Source organism: Lotus japonicus, chromosome 3, assembly GCF_012489685.1.
Source record: "Lotus japonicus ecotype B-129 chromosome 3, LjGifu_v1.2".
NCBI classification, from domain to species: Eukaryota; Viridiplantae; Streptophyta; class Magnoliopsida; order Fabales; family Fabaceae; genus Lotus; species Lotus japonicus.
In genome coordinates this window covers 68,818,888-68,841,089 of record NC_080043.1, presented here as the reverse complement: position 1 = coordinate 68,841,089, position 22,202 = coordinate 68,818,888, and the positions used below count along the sequence as shown (strand labels likewise).

The 22,202-nt window shown below is 38.6% G+C and overlaps 2 protein-coding genes across 3 annotated transcripts; both read left to right on the top strand.

Moving 5' to 3' along the window:
- Positions 1–337: 337 nt before the first annotated feature.
- Positions 338–5,232, top strand: LOC130745478 (cytochrome c-type biogenesis ccda-like chloroplastic protein 2). The gene is made up of 13 exons (XM_057597767.1): positions 338–465; positions 583–667; positions 917–1,033; positions 1,403–1,437; positions 1,830–1,960; positions 2,062–2,147; positions 2,234–2,265; positions 2,762–2,923; positions 3,476–3,548; positions 3,636–3,736; positions 4,383–4,475; positions 4,585–4,631; positions 4,795–5,232. Exons 2-13 carry the CDS (start codon positions 583–585, stop codon positions 4,868–4,870), a joined length of 1,038 nt encoding a protein of 345 aa, XP_057453750.1. The 5' UTR covers positions 338–465; the 3' UTR covers positions 4,871–5,232.
- An 11,783-nt stretch (positions 5,233–17,015) lies between these two features.
- LOC130745477 (putative disease resistance protein RGA1) lies at positions 17,016–22,134 on the top strand. 2 transcript variants are annotated; one of them, XM_057597766.1, is made up of 4 exons: positions 17,016–20,280; positions 20,370–20,393; positions 20,485–20,572; positions 21,789–22,134. In XM_057597766.1, exons 1-2 carry the CDS (start codon positions 17,191–17,193, stop codon positions 20,373–20,375), a joined length of 3,096 nt encoding a protein of 1,031 aa, XP_057453749.1. In that variant the 5' UTR covers positions 17,016–17,190; the 3' UTR covers positions 20,376–20,393; positions 20,485–20,572; positions 21,789–22,134. The 2 variants fall into 2 exon arrangements, with proteins under 2 accessions (XP_057453749.1, XP_057453748.1); XM_057597765.1 differs by having other exon boundaries at positions 17,017–20,280; positions 20,370–20,572.
- The last annotated feature ends 68 nt before the right edge of the window (positions 22,135–22,202 follow it).

Below are 22,202 nucleotides of genomic sequence, written 5' to 3'. Positions count from 1 at the left end.
AGCCATGATAATGACACTAACATGATGTTTTAGGATTCTCTCCAACTCCATCCCTCTTGGTAAAATTTGGCTACATGTGTGTTGCGTGTCGTTTTGGAGACCATTACATATGAATCCCATTTCCATTTGATTGCAAAAAATCAAAACATTTTGGGTGAACAACAACCCCATTACATAATAATGTGTGTTTTGTTTTTTAAACACCAGGTAGATCTTAATTCACATAATTTGTTTTAATTAATTTCTTTACAACTTGCAAGTTTTATCCAACAATCTATATATATTCATTTTATATTGTATAATCACATCTCATAAATATTTTTTAATTTATATTCCTAAATTTAAAAAACACAGTACTAAATACTTTAGTAAAGGTTTTAAAATCTGTCAAGTTAAGCATAAGCATAATAACCGCCACATATCAATTGGGATTTTCTGGCAATTCCCATCACCGCTTCCGACACAGTAAGGAAACACTTTTCTCTCAAACTTTCCGTTTGGTTCCCGAGAAAGTTGAAATAACCAAATGAGTAGAAAATTCTGAGCTATTTTTATTTTTTATTATCTTATTGCAAAATTCAGATGACCATGAGCATGAGCTACTGTGGCAGTTACAGTCTTCGGCTTCAACCTTGCAGAATTGCAAACTGCAATCTTGACCGCCATGGTGAGAGCCTGCCAATGTTTTTCAAGCTGTGTTAGGAGGAGGGTTCTATGAATCTCCATATTTTTTTTTTATTTTTCATTTTTTGTTGTTGGCCATGAATGATTCCATTTTTTGTGACATTAAGATGGCATTGGAACAATGTAGTTGCCAATAATTTTGTGAAATATTGCTACCCTTTGGTTTGAAGTTGTTGTCTTTGAAGAAAATCTAAAACATGGTAACCTTTCTTTTGTTGTTTTCTGGTTATAGGCAGGCATGTTGTTCCCATCAATGTGCACAAAAAAGCTTCAGAACCTGAAAATTGTCTTCAGTCAGATTGGAAGAGTAATGGTAATAACATCAGGACATTCATTGGTGCCATGACAGGTACTGCTGTGTGCTGTGGTTTGTATTACTGTCTCATTTATACCCTTGTTTCTTTTCTTTAATTGATTACAAGATGTTGTGTCATTGAGTATTATCTGTTCAAGTTTTGTTCACCCTCTTTATTTGGAGTGCTTCTCCTATGGGGATAAGGCTTGTTGCTATTTTTTTTTTTTTTTTATAAAACAAGGTTAACTTTACAGACCTCTTGATTTGGGTAACTTATAAATGATCCTTCCAGAGTCTAATTAAATTTTTTAGATGCGAAATAAAATTGGAAAAATCCATTGCTGCTGTTTGGACTTTGGATGACATGTCACTGCATGCTTCTTTGAGTTACTGATTGGCAATTTTGTAAAATTTCCATTTCAGCGGCAAACTTGGTTGCTCCAATCGCTGCAAAAGCAGTAAGTACAGAATGATATGTTGCTGAGATGTTTCTGTGTCATTTTGCATCGATATCTTTTGTTGAATGAGGTTATTCTATGAAGAGAGTTGCTATATCCTCCGAATTCACTCTCTGAATTATCCTACGACCCTTTGAAAATGTGAAAAACAGTTACAAATAGAGCATTCATTCTCATTTAAACAGTGTTGTAGTGACCAGTAAATGGCTTCGGAGGATTTGTCGGCTATCAATTTCGGAGGATTTAGTATTTTTTCTTCTATGAATGTCCTTTCGATAGTTGAAATGGTACAAATCAGTCCTTGTGTTGTAAATCGTGGTAGTGTAGAAATCAGGATGCATCCAAGTTTTAGTGTAGATATCAGGAACAAGAATGATCTGTTTATGAATCAGGAAGTGGCTGCTTCTTTTTATGATTTGGCTGATGGAAGCATCAATGACTGGTTTGGAGGCATTCTATATTCAGCTGGACAACAGGCCAATGAAGCTGTTCTCGACCAACTGTCCTCCCTCAGTTTCACTAGGTGCACTATAATTTTCTTTAAACATTATTTTGTATCTATTATTTCTCCTGATAATTGGAAACTGTGTTTATGGTTTGTTATTCACTTATTTGTATTTACAGTTTGGCAGTAATTTTTGGGGCAGGGCTTGTTACCAGCCTTTCTCCCTGTACACTCAGTGTTTTACCACTGACCCTCGGCTACATTGGTTAGTAGGCTTGGTACTGTTTTGCATTTTCATTTTCAGTTAAGTATCTTTCTCAGATGCCTAAATCTATTGGTTGGGATATGCAGGGGCATTTGGCTCTGGAAAAAGCAGAGCAGAGGTAAAGAACTTTCTTCATTATCTTTTTTTTGACATTATTCGTCTTATCTCTTTCCATGGTCCTATTTGAGGATTAAGGTTCTCACTTTACTATTGAACACTAATGTAGTAAGGGAAATGTCATTGGACAATATTGGTAAATTAAATATTTTCAGTTTTTTATAGGTTTTCACTAAGGTTAAAAGATCTGATATGTGGCATCACTTTACAACCGCAGTGTCTTGCTCTTGTATGTCAAATGCTTGGATGTTTGATTATTTGATGAGGCCTTCTATTTTGTTTATCTGTATTGTATATTTTGACTCTAGTTCAGTAAGCTGCATATTTGATGATGTCACCAAGACCCATAGCATTTCATAAATGAACTTTTAAAAAGCATCATTTCCGCCACTTGTATTTATTCCTTTTCCTTTGTTTTGGATAAATTCTGTCTCATGCTTGTACAGACACACACTCAGACATAATTGTCAGTAGTAATGATGTCTTCTTCATGTCAGGTTATTGGAGATTCCATTGCATTTTCCTTAGGTCTTGCAACCACATTAGCGCTGTTGGGTGTAGCAGCATCATTTGCGGGGAAGGCTTATGGGCAGATTGGCCAAGGATTACCTTTGGCTGCTTCTGGTTTGGCTGTAATTATGGGTCTGAACCTTCTTGAGGTACTTCAACCCCCCTCCCCCCTTCTTCTGTTTTGAAGGTCACAAAATTCAAGTCATGAAAATTTGTGGTAGTAATTTTCTTTTTATTTCCTTCTTCCAATAACATTCTTTCATAATCTCACTCAGTTGGCAGGGTTTTTCACTGCATTTGGAACCATTTTTATTCATCATGTTCTTGAAAAAATCTGTAAACCTTGTAAAGAATTGAAGTGAAATTGGGCCTATCAAAACAGTAATAATTTAATGTTGACGTAGTTTCTTAACTCTTAACTACTATGATCAAATTATGAATTCAAATGTTCAGATAAACTCAACATTAGTTACCTTAAGCTCTGTACAGTTTCCTCTATGTGTTTTCATCTGAGATAGTCTGATGCTGATGCGTGCTTTGTGAGTTTACGAGAAGTTATTCTTCTAAAGTACTATATACTATTTTCTTAATAGCTCGCTAGTACTAGTTTTAAAAGCTAATATACTATTAAAGAAAAAAATTCCTTTTCTAGATGCTTTGCAGTAGTTTTGTTTGTTATTCACCTTGTGAAAATTTTGCAGATCATTGAATTACAACTTCCCTCATTCTTCGACAGTTTTGATCCACGTTCAGTGGCTGCCAATTTACCTTCCAGTAAGTTGATTCTCTTTACGTTGACTTCAGTTCTTTCAGAATAACCTTCAATGCAAAGCAGTTTACAAGAAGGGATTCTACTCTTAGGTGTGCAAGCATACCTGGCTGGGCTTACGTTTGCATTAGCTGCCTCACCTTGTAGTACACCTGTTCTTGCCACCCTTCTTGGATATGTCGCTGCATCCAAGGTACTTCCTAATTCCTATTTCCAACCAATAGCATTTCTTTATTCCTTGCTGGCAGCATTTTCATGCAGGGTTGGTAAAAGAACCAAGGGCGAACCAGTGTTTTTTAATTAGCTTGTAAATTTTATTAAGAACAGAGTATACAATCATCTGAGTCCAAAGTTACTGAAATAAGAGAACTAAGAACATTGTTTAATGCACTGAAAAGGACATAAACACCACTCCAAGAAGTTCAATCCTACTACAACGCTCCATCCAATTGCGCAGGAAACCAGGACCAAGATTTAATCTTAATTGAATCCATAATACAGTGTAAACCAGTGTTACTTTCTTATTAGTTCCCGTCATTCATTTCCAAAAAATCTTATAGGGTGCTAATCTGTCCAATAGACCTTGTTTTTAAAATAAATAAAAAACTAATATGTCAAATAACTTATGTTTGGAAGTTTTTAAAGCTTAGGATATCTGTGTACCTAATTCCCCATGACACTTGGCTATCCTGTGCATCAAATATATGCTCATGTTGTAGTGCAGCATGTTAAATTATTATAAGCACATCATTGCATAGTATTTTGATTGTCTATTTTCTTCAGTTTGCATATTTATTCACTCTTATGTGAATGAAGAAAGTGATGATATTTCTCTGCAGGATCCAGTGATTGGAGGCAGCTTACTTTTGACATACACAACTGGCTATATTGCTCCCTTACTCTTGGCTGCTTCTTTTGCGGGAGCGTTACAGGTTCATACATGACTTTTTTTTGGGTTTTATAGAGTAACCATAAATGCCTGTTTTTCAATATGGATGTCTCGAGGAAAACAATATTGCTGATTCAAATCTTTATTGACAGAGCTTGCTTTCATTTCGCAAGTACTCAGCATGGATCAATCCTATCAGGTAATTTTTGAACCTCTAATAAGAACTCAAAGGGCGAACCTGCATTCCCCCATACACAACATCATCATCTGATTATTTTCTAGTTTCGAGAATATCCGCATCCTAGTTGGATTTCTTATACTTTTCATGTTTTTGATGCATTTCACAATTTGCTTGTCCTCAGCGGAGCTATGCTGTTAGGAGGTGGTGTATATACTTTCTTAGATAAGCTGTTCCCAGCCACTACTATGGCGATGTAGAAAATCTCTTGGGCTCTTGACATGCCTTGTTCTTTTACTTGAACAGATGTGTACATATCATACTACTATTCCATTGACACGGAAATTCAAATATGAAATCTATTGCATACCACAGCTGGAGTTCTTCCTCCAGATACACATAGATCCAATGGGGGGCTTTTGGAGGGAAAAAATTCATTCTCCACGAAGAAGGAAAATTAAGCCAAATCATTTATTTAGACATTTTTCTAATGTCAATATTTTAGGTGAGATTCATCCTCAATACTTCAAATCTATGTGATCTTCTTATAAACATAATTACAATTCATAAAAACATAATTAAACTTTATTTCATCTCCTAAGAGCCCCTATTTATTTTACAATTTAATATCTTCATTAGAATTCAATCATTGAAATGGTATTTAATATAGATATAACATATTAGTTATACTTGATACTATGTTACCATTTTTTGATCTTTCTCATAAGCCTTCCAATTTCATTAACTTATCCGCCTGTTTGTATGTGCACCACCTCCCTCCCTCTATATGTACGGCTATCCCAAACATTCATGTTATTGATTCCAAAATTACACACGTCCAATGCGTGCTAGATGCGAACACAAACAAACGCTATATAAATGTTCTTTGCAGAGTAACGCGATGATATGAACCTAAACCTCGACCTCAACTTAGGCTCTTATACTTTTTTTACCATCTCAATTTCTTTGAGTTATTATCCCCTCAAGAGTGAATGGTTTCATGTAAGACCTGGATTTTCAGAACAAGCTAATTTCCGACTCACGCGTAGAATCAGTGTAAGCGTGACAGGAGTTTGATATTTGAGAAAGATTAATGAAGAAGAAAGTTCAGGAATTGCTTGAGGAATGTTGCGTAGTCATTTTAGGAATTAGAGCGAGTCGTCTGCACACCCGCCTTATGGCAAGCGTGCCCAGAATAGGCTAATTTCGCTTTAGAGCAACGTTTTAAGTGAGATTTCGAATCCTTGGAAAATTTAAAGATTTTCTTTATTTTTCCTTCGACCAGCGTTTCATTTCGGAACTCTGGACTGTACGCACGATAGTATTCACTTTTCGGAAGTCCGACGACGCTAATTTCCTTGCTTCGAAACCCTAGATTCGAGCGATGGATGAAGACTTTTTCTATTCGGGACTTCTAACGAAGTTTCCGTCCGCGTTGCCAGATTTGTTTCGACATTTCCAATCTTTCTTCAGTTGGAAGTTTTGTCGTTTGAGCATCACAGCAAAAAGTAGTTTTTCGGGGCAGATTAACCGACACCGCTTTTGAGTTTTTCGATATCGTTTTTCCCAAATCCTAGATATTTGTTTTGAGTTCTGGAATTCTGACGCCAGAATCTCTCTTAGAATTTCTCGGTGATCGTGCTGCAAAAATCGGAATCGCGAAATTTTCATTTTCCCGCGATTTCACCCGCCTATAAATAGCGCGAAAAAGCAAAATCCTCTCATTTTCTTTCCATTTGTGGCTGATTTCGTGGGGAGCAAGGGGGGAGGAGATTTCCGCGAAAACTTGACCAATCTTCGTGCAGTTCGTCCCTACTTCTAGGTATCGAGGTAACTATCATGAATCCTGCCTCTGATTTCTGTTTCTGCTGAGTTTCTGAAGTCGTTTCTGTGCTCTAAGTTTTGAGCTTTTTCTAAAATTGTCCGATTTCTCTGATTTCTCGCTTGGGTTATGTTCCTTATGTTCCCCTGAGTCTAAAACCTCTGTCAGTAAACTCTGATTGCGATTCAGTTGTCCAGGATCTGAAAAATTGACTCAAAACTCTTTTTGTCTCACATTTCGAAACTTTATTGTCGAAAAGACTTAATCTGACTTCGTGCCTTTAGGATTTGTTGTCACGGATATCATGAGGATCGTTGCTGTCAAATTTGTTTTCCGAACTGATAACTTTGAAGTTTTGAGCCTTTATTTTGGACCAAAATGCCCCTGGATAGTCGTATTTCGACCCGATTGTCCGAAAATTGTTCCGACAATTTCTTTGCCTTAGTTTTACCCTAAAACTACCTTGTGAATTGATTTAGATCGAAGAAAAAGTTCGAAAACTCTATTTTCCATAGTGGCCGAAACCTAATTGCTTGGGTACCGTGTCCAAAAATAATTTTTGGGTCTCTATGACCTGAGCCATTGCGTAGCTCTTTCAATTGTCGAAATTTTGGCGCCGGTTTCGTGTCATTCTGAGTTCTGTAGCTCGAGTTATGCTCGTTTTAGCGAACGAAGTCTCCGTTGTCAATTTGTGCCTAAATAGGAACTCTGAAGCTTAGAGGCTTTCTTTACGATTTCGATTAGTATTAGTAGATCGTGTTGCTCCTAGTGAAGCTTGTGTTGATGATTGTGTTTTCTTTGTTCTAGGTTCGCAATTTCCATGCCCAACTTCTACTCACGAAGGTAAGGGTAACTCAGTTTTAGAGCGTCTTTGAGTCTTGCATGCTTTTATCGCACTGCCTGTGTTTGAGATGAAGATGTTTATATTGATTGGCAGATGATTATGATTATTATGCTGAATTTGGAAAATGTTTTCTGAGAGGCTTCGGCCGTTTACTGGTTTCTGTCGTTACTGCTTCCTAGTGGATGAAACATGTGGTTACTTTGGATTGGTCCTTGGGTGGGCTTTGTTATTGTCTGACTTGGCATATAGGGCTTGAGTCAAGTGGCGATGAGGAGGTGTGTCCTATCATTGTCCCATCTTGCGAGATGCTAAGTGGCGATCAGGAGGTGTGTCCTATGATTGTCCCGTCTTGTGTGACGTTAAGTGGCGATTAGGAGGTGTGTCCTATGATTGTCCCGTCATGTATGACGTTATAAGTGGCGATGAGGAGGTGTGTCCTATCATTGTCCCGTCTTGAGAGACGATATTGATCGATCCATTTTGTTAGCAGCATATAGTTGCATTATAGGGAACTAACACCTGACCCTATGTTGTTGGATTTTCGTATTGGTTTATTGATATCTGATTTGATGTTACATTGTTGAGGTTATTATTATCTGAGTCCGATTTATGTTTAAGTTGTTGATATATGAGTTGATATATGAGTTGAGTTATGTTGCTAGTTAAATTCGAACAGCATGATTTTTCTCTTTTATACATGGTAATTGCATGGAGTTAACCCTTTCTATTTGCTACTTGTTGTTTGGGCGCTTAACGCTATTAGGCGATGGAGATCCTTCCGCCGAGGCATAGCTACTCGAGTTGGAGATCGAGTTGTAAGTGGTGGAGTAGAGGTATGAGAAGCAGCTTTGCTTCTCTTCTTGTGGATTATGTTGGAGTCACTTTTACTTTATGAGAACTCTGTTATTAAAGTCTTGCTTCCGCCACTGTTAAAGTGCGCATGTTTATTCTGAACCTTACTTATGGTATTGTAAACTATTATTACTGTATATCGGGAAACAAGTTATCTAAATAAAGTTATGGTATGTTTCCAACCTTTTAGCCGAAGTGTTTAGTTGTTTTACAGAAAAAAAATTCCCTTGGTTTTTAGGGATTGCAGATTGGTCCTTAGACTTTGTTAGGTTACTAATGTGACTCCTCAGTTGAGAAATTGGGGTGTTACAATTGTGGTATCAGAGCTTTGGTCTAGAAAACCAGAGCTTTTGGGTAGAGTGCCTGCTTAAGATGTTTGAACTCTGAGACCGATTGATGGGGTGTCAATCGGAGGAAGAGTGTGCTTGATTACTGTTTATATAGATTATTTTTGAAGGTTATTCGTAAGTGAATAACCTTATGCTAGTTATTGTTAATTATACATTTGATATAAGTATATACATAGTTAGTTATTATCGAACAACATGTATTAGGTAGAGAACGTTGTAGCTAACTTGACCTGCTTACCCCTTTAGGGATTGGATGTGATCATAGGCATGTATTGGTTGTCCCACCATCATGTTCTTCTTGATTGCGCCAATAAGGTAGTTATCTTTCCCGATGCTGGACTCGCTGAGTTCCTGAACTCGTACTTTTCAAAGCTTTCTTTGAGGAAAGGAGCTTTGAGTTCTCTCATGTCTACAACCGTGGTGGAAGCTAAGGAGAATGGAGTACAAGGAATTGCTGTTGTGCAAGATTTCGAGGATGTGTTCCCCGAAGACGTACCTGGAATACCTCCGGTCAGAGATATGGAGTTCACAATTGATATAGTCCCAGGCACTGGACCTATATCAATCGCACCGTATCGTATGGCACCGGCAGAACTGACTGAGCTGAAGAGTCAACTCGAAGATTTAACCAAGAAGGGGTTTATCCGACCTAGCGTTTCTCCGTGGGGAGCGCCAGTGCTGCTTGTGAAGAAGAAAGACGGAAGATCGCGACTTTGTGTGGATTATCGACAGTTGAACAAAGTCACGATAAAGAACCGTTATCCGTTGCCAAGGATTGACGATTTGATGGATCAGTTGAAGGGTGCTGCTATTTTCTCGAAGATTGACCTGAGATCGGGATATCACCAGATTAGAGTCAAGGATGAGGATATTCAAAAGACGGCGTTTAGGACACGCTATGGGCACTATGAGTACTTGGTGATGCCGTTTGGAGTTACGAATGCACCAGCTGTATTCATGGACTACATGAATAGGATCTTTCATCCATTCTTGGATCGCTTCGTTGTGGTGTTCATCGACGACATCTTGATCTACTCGAGGAATCGTGAAGAACACGAGGAACATCTACGTCAAGTATTACAAGTTCTTCGGGATAAGGTACTGTATGCTAACGCGACAAAGTGTGAATTTTGGCTCGAAGAAGTAAAGTTTTTAGGACATGTCATCTCAAAGGAGGGTATTGCTGTGGATCCCAGTAAAGTGGAAGCGATACTTGCATGGGAGCGTCCTAAGACTGTGACAGATATAAGGAGTTTCATCGGTTTAGCTGGATATTACCGACGATTCATCGAAGGTTTTGCTAAGATTGCAGGACCATTGACGAAACTCACCCGGAAGAACCAACCTTTTGCTTGGACAGAGGATTGTGAACAGAGTTTCCAAGATATGAAGAAGCGTTTGACGACCGCGCCAGTTCTGACATTACCACAAGAGAAGGAACCCTACGAGGTTTACTGCGATGCTTCGTACCAAGGTTTGGGTTGTGTGTTGATGCAACACCGAAAGGCTGTGGCTTATTCTTCAAGGCAATTGAAGATACATGAACGGAACTATCCTACGCACGATTTGGAGTTAGCGGCTGTGGTATTTGCGCTCAAGATTTGGAGGCACTATCTTTATGGGAGCACTTTCACTGTTTTTAGTGATCATAAGAGCTTGAAGTACCTGTTCGATCAGAAGGATCTGAATATGAGACAAAGGCGTTGGGTGGAATTCATCAAGGACTATGATTTCACTTTGTTGTACCACCCAGGAAAAGCAAATGTTGTAGCAGACGCACTGAGTCGCCAGACAATTCATGTTTCATCGTTGATGATTAAGGAATTGGAACTTATCGAGACTTTTCGCGACCTCAGTTTGGGTATGCAAGTGACACCTGGAAAATTGAGCTTTGGGATGGTGACGATCACTAGTGATTTTCTGAACGAGATCAAGGTGAAACAACTGTTAGATGAGGAGCTGATCGAGAAACGGAACTTGATCATTTTGGGAAAAGCGCCGGATTTTGAGGTAGGAACCGACAACATTCTGCGTTGCAAAGGACGTGTCTGCGTACCATTGGACATGGAGTTGAGAAGGATGATTCTTGACGAAGGTCACAAGAGCAGATTGAGTATTCATCCGGGATCGACAAAGATGTATCAAGATCTAAAGTTGAATTTTTGGTGGCCAGGAATGAAGAAGAATGTAGCAGAGTTTGTGGCGGCATGTCTGACATGTCAGAAGGCGAAGATAGAACATCAAAAGCCTGCGGGTATGTTACAGTCACTTGATGTGCCGGAGTGGAAGTGGGACAGTATCTCTATGGATTTTGTGGTAGCTTTGCCAGCTACGAGGAAGAGATTTGATTCCATTTGGGTCATTGTGGACCGTCTGACGAAGTCAGCACATTTCATACCGGTGAAGACCACGTTCAATGTGGAGGCACTTGCAAAAGTGTATGTCGCTGAGATTGTACGACTTCATGGAGTACCATCGAGTATTGTTTCTGACAGAGATCCGAAGTTTACTTCGCATTTCTGGAAGGCGTTGCACGAGGCGCTTGGGACGAAGTTGAGGTTGAGCTCTGCCTATCACCCTCAGACGGATGGACAGACAGAGAGGACAATACAGTCATTGGAAGACTTGCTGCGAGCCTGTGTTCTGGATAGTCAAGAAAGCTGGGATGAGCTGTTGCCGTTGATCGAGTTTACTTATAACAACAGTTTTCATGCTAGTATTGGAATGGCACCTTATGAGGCTTTGTATGGGAGGAGATGTAGAACTCCTTTATGTTGGTTTCAAGATGGCGAACATCTTCTCGTTGGACCTGAATTAGTACAACAAACTACTGAGAAAGTGAAGCAAATACAAGAGAAGATGAGGACGTCACAGAGTCGACAGAAGAGTTATGCTGACACACGACGGAGAGAGTTAGAGTTTGAGGCGGGAGACCATGTGTTTCTTCGCGTGACACCAACTACCGGAGTGGGAAGAGCGATAAAGTCGAGGAAGCTGACACCGAAGTTCATTGGACCGTATCAGATTATCGAGCGAGTAGGTAAAGTAGCTTATCGGATTGCGTTGCCACCTTTTCTTTCCAAGATTCATGATGTGCTACACGTGTCACAATTGAGGAAGTATATTCCTGATCCCTCTCACATCATCAAGGAAGATGATATTCAGCTTAGAGACAACTTGTCTTTTGAAGTGGCACCAATGAGGATTGAGGAACGTAGGATCAAGCAGTTGAGGAACAAGCAGGTTCCTCTGGTAAAAGTGATTTGGAACCAAGTCACGGGCGATGCTACTTGGGAACTAGAAGAGAGGATGAAGGAACAGTATCCGGAACTCTTCACTGAGCCTTAAGTTTCGAGGACGAAACTTTCTTTTTGGGGGGTAGTATTGTAAGACCTGGATTTTCAGAACAAGCTAATTTCCGACTCACGCGTAGAATCAGTGTAAGCGTGACAGGAGTTTGATATTTGAGAAAGATTAATGAAGAAGAAAGTTCAGGAATTGCTTGAGGAATGTTGCGTAGTCATTTTAGGAATTAGAGCGAGTCGTCTGCACACCCGCCTTATGGCAAGCGTGCCCAGAATAGGCTAATTTCGCTTTAGAGCAACGTTTTAAGTGAGATTTCGAATCCTTGGAAAATTTAAAGATTTTCTTTATTTTTCCTTCGACCAGCGTTTCATTTCGGAACTCTGGACTGTACGCACGATAGTATTCACTTTTCGGAAGTCCGACGACGCTAATTTCCTTGCTTCGAAACCCTAGATTCGAGCGATGGATGAAGACTTTTTCTATTCGGGACTTCTAACGAAGTTTCCGTCCGCGTTGCCAGATTTGTTTCGACATTTCCAATCTTTCTTCAGTTGGAAGTTTTGTCGTTTGAGCATCACAGCAAAAAGTAGTTTTTCGGGGCAGATTAACCGACACCGCTTTTGAGTTTTTCGATATCGTTTTTCCCAAATCCTAGATATTTGTTTTGAGTTCTGGAATTCTGACGCCAGAATCTCTCTTAGAATTTCTCGGTGATCGTGCTGCAAAAATCGGAATCGCGAAATTTTCATTTTCCCGCGATTTCACCCGCCTATAAATAGCGCGAAAAAGCAAAATCCTCTCATTTTCTTTCCATTTGTGGCTGATTTCGTGGGGAGCAAGGGGGGAGGAGATTTCCGCGAAAACTTGACCAATCTTCGTGCAGTTCGTCCCTACTTCTAGGTATCGAGGTAACTATCATGAATCCTGCCTCTGATTTCTGTTTCTGCTGAGTTTCTGAAGTCGTTTCTGTGCTCTAAGTTTTGAGCTTTTTCTAAAATTGTCCGATTTCTCTGATTTCTCGCTTGGGTTATGTTCCTTATGTTCCCCTGAGTCTAAAACCTCTGTCAGTAAACTCTGATTGCGATTCAGTTGTCCAGGATCTGAAAAATTGACTCAAAACTCTTTTTGTCTCACATTTCGAAACTTTATTGTCGAAAAGACTTAATCTGACTTCGTGCCTTTAGGATTTGTTGTCACGGATATCATGAGGATCGTTGCTGTCAAATTTGTTTTCCGAACTGATAACTTTGAAGTTTTGAGCCTTTATTTTGGACCAAAATGCCCCTGGATAGTCGTATTTCGACCCGATTGTCCGAAAATTGTTCCGACAATTTCTTTGCCTTAGTTTTACCCTAAAACTACCTTGTGAATTGATTTAGATCGAAGAAAAAGTTCGAAAACTCTATTTTCCATAGTGGCCGAAACCTAATTGCTTGGGTACCGTGTCCAAAAATAATTTTTGGGTCTCTATGACCTGAGCCATTGCGTAGCTCTTTCAATTGTCGAAATTTTGGCGCCGGTTTCGTGTCATTCTGAGTTCTGTAGCTCGAGTTATGCTCGTTTTAGCGAACGAAGTCTCCGTTGTCAATTTGTGCCTAAATAGGAACTCTGAAGCTTAGAGGCTTTCTTTACGATTTCGATTAGTATTAGTAGATCGTGTTGCTCCTAGTGAAGCTTGTGTTGATGATTGTGTTTTCTTTGTTCTAGGTTCGCAATTTCCATGCCCAACTTCTACTCACGAAGGTAAGGGTAACTCAGTTTTAGAGCGTCTTTGAGTCTTGCATGCTTTTATCGCACTGCCTGTGTTTGAGATGAAGATGTTTATATTGATTGGCAGATGATTATGATTATTATGCTGAATTTGGAAAATGTTTTCTGAGAGGCTTCGGCCGTTTACTGGTTTCTGTCGTTACTGCTTCCTAGTGGATGAAACATGTGGTTACTTTGGATTGGTCCTTGGGTGGGCTTTGTTATTGTCTGACTTGGCATATAGGGCTTGAGTCAAGTGGCGATGAGGAGGTGTGTCCTATCATTGTCCCATCTTGCGAGATGCTAAGTGGCGATCAGGAGGTGTGTCCTATGATTGTCCCGTCTTGTGTGACGTTAAGTGGCGATTAGGAGGTGTGTCCTATGATTGTCCCGTCATGTATGACGTTATAAGTGGCGATGAGGAGGTGTGTCCTATCATTGTCCCGTCTTGAGAGACGATATTGATCGATCCATTTTGTTAGCAGCATATAGTTGCATTATAGGGAACTAACACCTGACCCTATGTTGTTGGATTTTCGTATTGGTTTATTGATATCTGATTTGATGTTACATTGTTGAGGTTATTATTATCTGAGTCCGATTTATGTTTAAGTTGTTGATATATGAGTTGATATATGAGTTGAGTTATGTTGCTAGTTAAATTCGAACAGCATGATTTTTCTCTTTTATACATGGTAATTGCATGGAGTTAACCCTTTCTATTTGCTACTTGTTGTTTGGGCGCTTAACGCTATTAGGCGATGGAGATCCTTCCGCCGAGGCATAGCTACTCGAGTTGGAGATCGAGTTGTAAGTGGTGGAGTAGAGGTATGAGAAGCAGCTTTGCTTCTCTTCTTGTGGATTATGTTGGAGTCACTTTTACTTTATGAGAACTCTGTTATTAAAGTCTTGCTTCCGCCACTGTTAAAGTGCGCATGTTTATTCTGAACCTTACTTATGGTATTGTAAACTATTATTACTGTATATCGGGAAACAAGTTATCTAAATAAAGTTATGGTATGTTTCCAACCTTTTAGCCGAAGTGTTTAGTTGTTTTACAGAAAAAAAATTCCCTTGGTTTTTAGGGATTGCAGATTGGTCCTTAGACTTTGTTAGGTTACTAATGTGACTCCTCAGTTGAGAAATTGGGGTGTTACATTTCACAAAGGTAGTTTCACTTTCCTTTTCTCATGTGTCCTTATAGGGTTGTCTATCGGTCGGTAACGGTCTGTTTCGGGTGGCCGGTGTCGGTTTCTTCAGGTGAAAACAACGAACCACCAGGTTCGCCTCCATCCGCTCAAAGGCTTCGGGTTTTGGATTCGTTTGTGCGGGCCACAATTATAACGAGTCTAGCATCACGGGTTGAACATCCAACAAAAAATTGCAAAAAAGAGAAGATGAGGAAAGAGATCAACTAGAAAAATAAACCCTGACAAAAAATTGATGACTAACCTTCAAATCCAATACAAAGATCCACAAATTTCAACATTAGTAAACAATGTTCAATGATGTACAAATTAAAATTTTGCATTGGCGTGCTTGGAGGTGATGACAACATGCACATCCACCGAAGGTTCATGATCTCGATGAACTCTTTAAATAAGAAAGGATATGAAAGTGTCTCCTTAAGAAATTAGCATTTTATAACAATGAGACATATGCTAAGTGATTTGAGATCTAGTTAGAGATTTCACGCTTAAGCAGAAGTAATTTTGAGATTTGGCAACTCTGTAAGTTAGAGAGGAGAGGAGAGAGCTCCTTGTATGATTGTCAAAAAAAAATAGCAAAAAGTTCTAACACAAGTTGGTAGATAACTGAGTGCTTTAGATATTTAGTCTTAGTGTTCAATCTGAGCGGCGTGTAGAGAAGAATTTGTTGCATGATGTTTACAACTTCACATGGATTAGTCTCATGTGTGTCAGCTGTGAATACCTTGGTTAAACTAATAAAAAGAAAAAACACATTGACCTCGTGGATTGGCTACGACGCCCATGCAAGGTGAATCATCTCCAACGTGGATGAAGACATTAATGTTGCTGTGTTGCGTAAAATTGCACAGGTTCATCTTCTTCGCCCTCTGTGAAAGGTAGGGATTCTCCGAAGAGCATGCAAATTGCAATCTTTATGTTTAGGGTTATAAGCTATTACTAGATTAGTTCTCTAATAAAGCAATTCAAGTGTATTAGTGTTGGAATATCAGATTGAAATTTTTTGTTTACATCTTTCAGGGCATTGAAATGATTAATTCTCCTAAGTCTAATTATGACTTTAGTCTGAAATTCAGCATCATCATGGTTTTTCATTTTATTCGAAGTTCACATTATTTTGCAGATCATATCAAGGTTCCCTAAAACTTCAGCGAGCTGTTCATTCATTGATGAGCTCTTCACAATTTTAACAGGTAATCTGGGTTTAGAACAAGTATAATTTTTTGTATTTAAAATAAAAAGCTTATTGATAGATTACCCATAGCTAGGCTCCAGGGTTGTTATTGTTACAATATTATTGGCTTATGAATGTACAGCTGTTATTAACAGCTTCAGTTAGTTAGTTAGTTTACAAGCCTTATAACTGCTTATATAGCAGTGTCTTGTATTCTCATTCGTTCAATGAATTGATTCTGATTTCTAGTCTTTCTCTCTTCCTAAGTGATTCCTTTGTAAACATTGCCCCAGTCAATATGTATATCCCAATATTATTAGCTTAAAGCATCTATAATACCCCTTGTCATTAGTGCAAACAGACGTTAGCATGCACTTCAATACAAAAAGAGAATGGAACTCTTCTTGTAGATTGTGGTCAATTTACACTAATTATTATCCAAACCTCTCTGAATGGACTCAGACCTGATGAAAAATAGGCACATGCCTGACTTACAAGTTCACATTTTGACTTCAGCACTTCAACACTCATCCAAGATAAACCAGTCTCAGATCTTCTTTGCATTGTTGCTTGCTCTATATTTCTCTGAATTAATATGCAGATTTCAATTTATATTATTTTTACCTTCAATATAAATTAAATTCCTGACTATTGGCATTTAAAATAAATTGACTTGTTGAAATTTAGATGCTTTGGGAAGAAAATATGAACACTCAAAGAACAACATTTACTTTCCAAATGTAACCAATAAAGAACAAAATTTAATCGCACAACATATTTGTATTGAAGAAACAATGATATACTCAAACACTATATCTTTTGACAGTTACCAATTTACAACTCAAAATAACACTAAGTTCACCACACACAAACTCGCTGGAGCTTTTCTTAAATTTTTCTCACTCATTTCTTTTGAACAGTAGCTTTTGACAGTAGCCAATTGTTTAGGTGCTCCCCTAAATTAGATGTAGCATTTCATTGATATAGAAGCACTAATGGACAGCCACTATTTTTGACTTTTCAAAGTTCCAACTAATAGACTTCTAACACAACACGTTGCTAACTTTGGACTATTCAATGCCAAGTTGGGTGACTTTGGTCTTTTCAGCCTTCATGGTTGGAATCCAATGTCACTCGTAGCTACCTTGAAGTTTCCTTGGATTTAACTAGCTATTTGCAGACTTTTGCAAACACTATCCACACTTCGCTTCAGAGATCATTCAAGCAAAACCAGTCTCTAATCTTCATCCCTTTCCAACTTTTGCATTTCTGAAAATGACTGAGGCCTTACTTGGAGCTGTGTTTGAGAAATTGATCTCTCTAGCTCAGAATGAATTCGCAACCATGTCTGGAATCAACAGAAAGGCTGAGAAACTATCACACACTCTTGAACTGATCAAGGCTGTTGTTGAAGATGCTGAGGAGAAACAAATAACAAACAAACCTATAAAGGTTTGGCTGCAGCAGCTCAAAGATGCTACGTACGTCCTAGATGATATACTTGATGAATGTTCCATAGATTCACTTCGTCTTAAAGGATTGTCCTCTTTAAAACCACAGAACATCAAGTTTCGCTATGAGATTGGCAACAAGATGAAAGAGATTTCAAGCAGATTTGATGAGATTGCTAACCAGAAGAACAAGTTTGTTCTGCAAGAGGGTGTTAGGGAAAGGTCAACTGAAGTTGCTGAATGGCGCCAAACCAGGTCGTTCATTCCCCAAGCTAAACTATATGGAAGAGAAGATGATAAGGAGAAGATTCTGGAGTTTCTTCTAAGCCAAGCACGTGACTCTGGCTTCCTTTCCATCTATTCCATTGTTGGCTTAGGTGGCATTGGAAAAACAACACTTGTTCAAATGGTCTACAATGATGATCAGGTAACAAGCAATTTTGACATCAAAGTTTGGATTTGTGTTTCTGAAAATTTCTCTGTCCAGAGGATTTTGTGCTCTATCATAGAATCTATTACAGAAGCAAAACATGAGTGCTTGAATTTAGATGTTACAGAAAGAAAGGTGCAACAACTATTGCAAAGTAAAAGATATTTGCTGGTTTTGGATGACGTGTGGAGAAAAAATGAAGAAATGGAATTTGGTTTAACCCAAGACAAATGGAATAAGCTGAAATGTCTGTTGTCATGTGCATCCAAAGGATCTTCCATTTTAGTATCCACTCGCGATATGGAGGTTGCAGCAATCATGGGAACATGTCAAGCTCATCATTTGTGCGGTCTCTCTGAGGATGAATGTTGGATGTTGTTCAAACAATATGCATTTGGAACTGAAAAAGAAGAGCGTATAGAGCTTGTAGCTATAGGCAAAGAGATAGTAAAGAAGTGTGGAGGATCACCTCTTGCAGCACAAGCATTAGGAGGTCTCTTGCACTCAAGAATTGGGGAAAAAGAATGGCTTGAAGTTATGGAAAGTGAGCTTTGGAATTTAGCGGGTGAAAATTCTATTTTGGCTGCCTTGAGATTGAGCTACATTCATTTAACACCAACATTAAGGCAGTGTTTTGCATTTTGTGCCCTGTTTCCTAAAGATACAGAAATCATGAAGGAAGATTTGATTCATCTTTGGATGGCTAATGGGTTTATTGCATCCAGGGAAAACTTGGAGGTTGAAGATGTCGGCAATATGATTTGGAATGAATTGTATCAAAAATCATTCTTTCAAGATATGAGGTTGGTTGATTATTCAGGTGATATTCATTTCAAGATGCATGATCTTGTTCATGATCTTGCTCAATCAATAATGGGGCAAGAGTGCATGGTTTTGGGCAATGCAAACATGACAGGTTTGTCAAGAAGCACCCACCATGTTAGTTATGACTCTGGTTGGGATGCATCGTCGCTCCACAAGTGTGCCTTCAAGAAAGTTGAGTCCATGCGAACATTTTATCAGTTAAAACCCTACAACAAAAGAGTTTCAGTTTCTGGTTGTATCCTAACACCCTGCAGCACTCTTCGGGTATTACGCACAAGTTCTTTCGATTTATCACCACTCAAGAGTTTAAATCATTTGAGATATTTGGAACTTTTCAAGCTTCGGATAGAAACCTTGCCCGACTCAATTTATAGCTTGCGGAAATTGGAAATCTTGAAATTGAGATTTTTGAAAAATCTTATTTGTCTACCTAAAGACTTGACTTGCTTACAGGATCTTAGACATCTTGTCATTGAAGGTTGTGATTCATTGTCTTGTATGTTCCCTAACATTGGAAAATTATCCCATTTGAGAACGTTGAGTAAGTACATTGTCCATTCAGAGATAGGACATACCATGGCAGAATTACATGATTTAAAACTCAGAGGAGATTTGCGCATTGAAGGACTAGAAAATGTTGGCAATTCATCTGAAGCTCAAGAGGCCAATCTGATGGGTAAAAAAAACCTCCACAAATTACAGTTGATATGTGACAAGCAGGTCCAGACAAAGCCATATGCTACTAATCCCGAGGTAGTACTTAATGCGCTTCAACCTCACTCAAATCTCAAGAATATGAAAATAGAATACTATGCAGGATTACAATTCCCGAGCTGGATGGAAATGCTCACCAATTTAGTTTCTCTTAAGCTTAATGAATGCAAGAAGTGTGTGAAGCTTCCCTCACTTGGTAAACTGCCATATTTAAGAAGAATTAAAATAAGCAAATTGTATGATGTGCAGTACATGGATGATGACGAATCTTACGATGGTGTGGAGGTGAAAGCTTTCCCGTCATTAGAAAAACTTTCATTATATTCGTGCCCAAAGTTAGAGCCGTTGTTGAAAGTGGAAACTGGAGAGAATTTCCCCTGTCTTTCTAGTTTGGACATTCAAACTTGCCCTAAACTTGAGTTGCCATGCTGCATTCCATCCCTTAAAAGCCTCGAGGTAGTTCTTTATTCCAATGAGTTCCTAAGGTCACTCTCGTGTTTCAGTGGTCTTACCTCCCTAAGCCTTCACCATGGGAATGTAGACCTGACATCCTTCCCGATGGGGAAATTGACATGTCTTCAGACTCTGGAGATAACTTGTTCCAAGTTATTGAAGGAATTACCAAATGAACTCTTCAAAAACCTCAACACTTTGGAGCATCTGATAATCCTTTTGTGTGAAGATTTGGAGTCTTTACCAGAGAAAGGTTGGGAAGGCCTCCACTCCCTTCGAACTGTGGAGCTTTGGGGCTGTTGGGAATTGAAATCCTTGCCGGATGGTGTTCGACACCTCACTTCACTCGAGCTTTTGACAATTCAGAACTGCCCAGCATTAGCCAAGAGGTGTAAAGAGGGAACAGGGGAGGACTGGGACAAGATAGCGCACGTTCCCAAAGTAGAAATTATTGTAGATGAGGATTGGAACAAGATAGGTGCTTCCAATTCGGTAAGCTCTCTCATCCCGCTGCAGCTTTTTCTATTACCTTTCTCATTGGGTAGTAAGTACTAATACATATATCTTGTGCGTTTTTGCAGGCATGATTCTTGACTCTTTACCAAGTGAGTATTCTGATCCCATGTTGAAATGGTTTTTGGTAATTTCCAATTATCAGACTGTGTTGTAATTTTGCCTAATGGAGGACAACTTCAGCACCAATTTGATCTTTACTTTGGAGACTGGATTCACTGGCAAGCTAGCAAGAGCATGGTTCAAGATAGTTGACCAGCTCCGAATCGAGGTGTGTGATAAATATTACAATCGTCTATAATAATTATTTGTCTTTTACTGTTTTCAATTTTGGACTGTGTGTGGGTTTGATGAATATGGTATGTCCCGTTACAAAAAATTTGCTAAATTTATGTGAAACTTGAATTATTTTGATTGATGATGTTTGTTGTTGGAACTGCAAATTTTTGAGGTTTTGTAGGTTAAGTAGTGTAGGAAACTTTGATGATTTGAGTGGGTGTGCTCTTTATTCATGCTTTATGTGTCGTGTAATGTTAATACATGATGTGTAAGACATTTATCTGAAGTGCAAAACCACAATGAATTGGTTTGCTTTGCTTTGCTTACAGTGTGGTAGTGTATGTTGTTTGCGTAGTTCGTATGAATAGATTGAAAATTGATGATGTATATTGATCTGTCGCAACTCATTGATTTGTTGATGTATATTTGAACTTGAATTTAAACTTTCTGAATGTTGCCGCACATTTTGCTTTATTTTTATCAATGATGTAGTTTTGCTGGTTTTTGGTGTTGGCTATCAATACATTGGGGGAGTTGTGTGAGTTCACTAGCTTGGTTCTGCAGGAAACTCTACTGGTTCAAATGCTAAGTGTACTTTATGTTGTGTGCTTTTTATTAATTAAACTTCAGCATAGCTTTCATGCTCCTACTGCAATTATTACTTTTAAGAAAAATGCTAAGAATACTCTTTTTAACAATGAAATTCTAACACACTTAATAATTAGATAAAAAAATTAATCAATAAATGAGAGTGTTGAAAAGAGAATGAGCGATAGTAGCACTCCTCTTATTCTAAAAATATGAGTTTCACTTCCAATTTATTCAATATGTAATTTTTCATTGGTTGTGCTTAAAAGTGAGGTGTTGGGTTTGTGCTTAATTACTCTAACTCTGGTTAGAATTTTTTTGGAGTGGAGTGTATATTTTGAGAAAAAAACGGTGTAGTGTCTAACAAACCTGAAGGGTGGTTAGTGTATTTTACTTTATAAACTTTAACAGAGAGTATTGAAAAGAGAAGTTAAAGTCCGCACTCCTCTTATCGTCTCTAGTTGAATGATGAAACTCAATTCATAATTGTTTATGATTTGAGTTTCACTTCTTGTTTTTAGTTTTGCTTACCACCTGATTGCTTTGATCTCCAAGTTTCGCAACCCTTAGTAAAGTTCAGTTCAGAGATGGTATTTAAAAATGGTGTTTCTTGATTTCAGGACACAAATAGTTCAATTCAACATCAAGCGAGCTTAGCGTGCTCATGCCTGCATATCTTGACTCCATCATCAAGAGTGATTCAATACTTAATATCTCATCAAGAATGGCAAGAAGATTCGTGCTAATCATGATCGTGTCACTGGTTACCTCTAGTAAGCTACTATTATTTGATTAGTTCTCTAATAAAGCAATTCAAGTGAATTAGTGCTGGTGTATCAGATTCTTGTGTCGATCACTACACTAGCTAGTTGCTATTTGCTATGCTTTTTGCACTGTCTGTAATTCTGTATATTTAAACTGGATGGAACTTCCTCTTCTGGCAAGTGTACTTGTAGATTTGGTGTTGCTGTTGTCTCTTTCTTGATTATCGTTCATATATAGCATGATGCATCGCATCTGACTGATCCATGCCA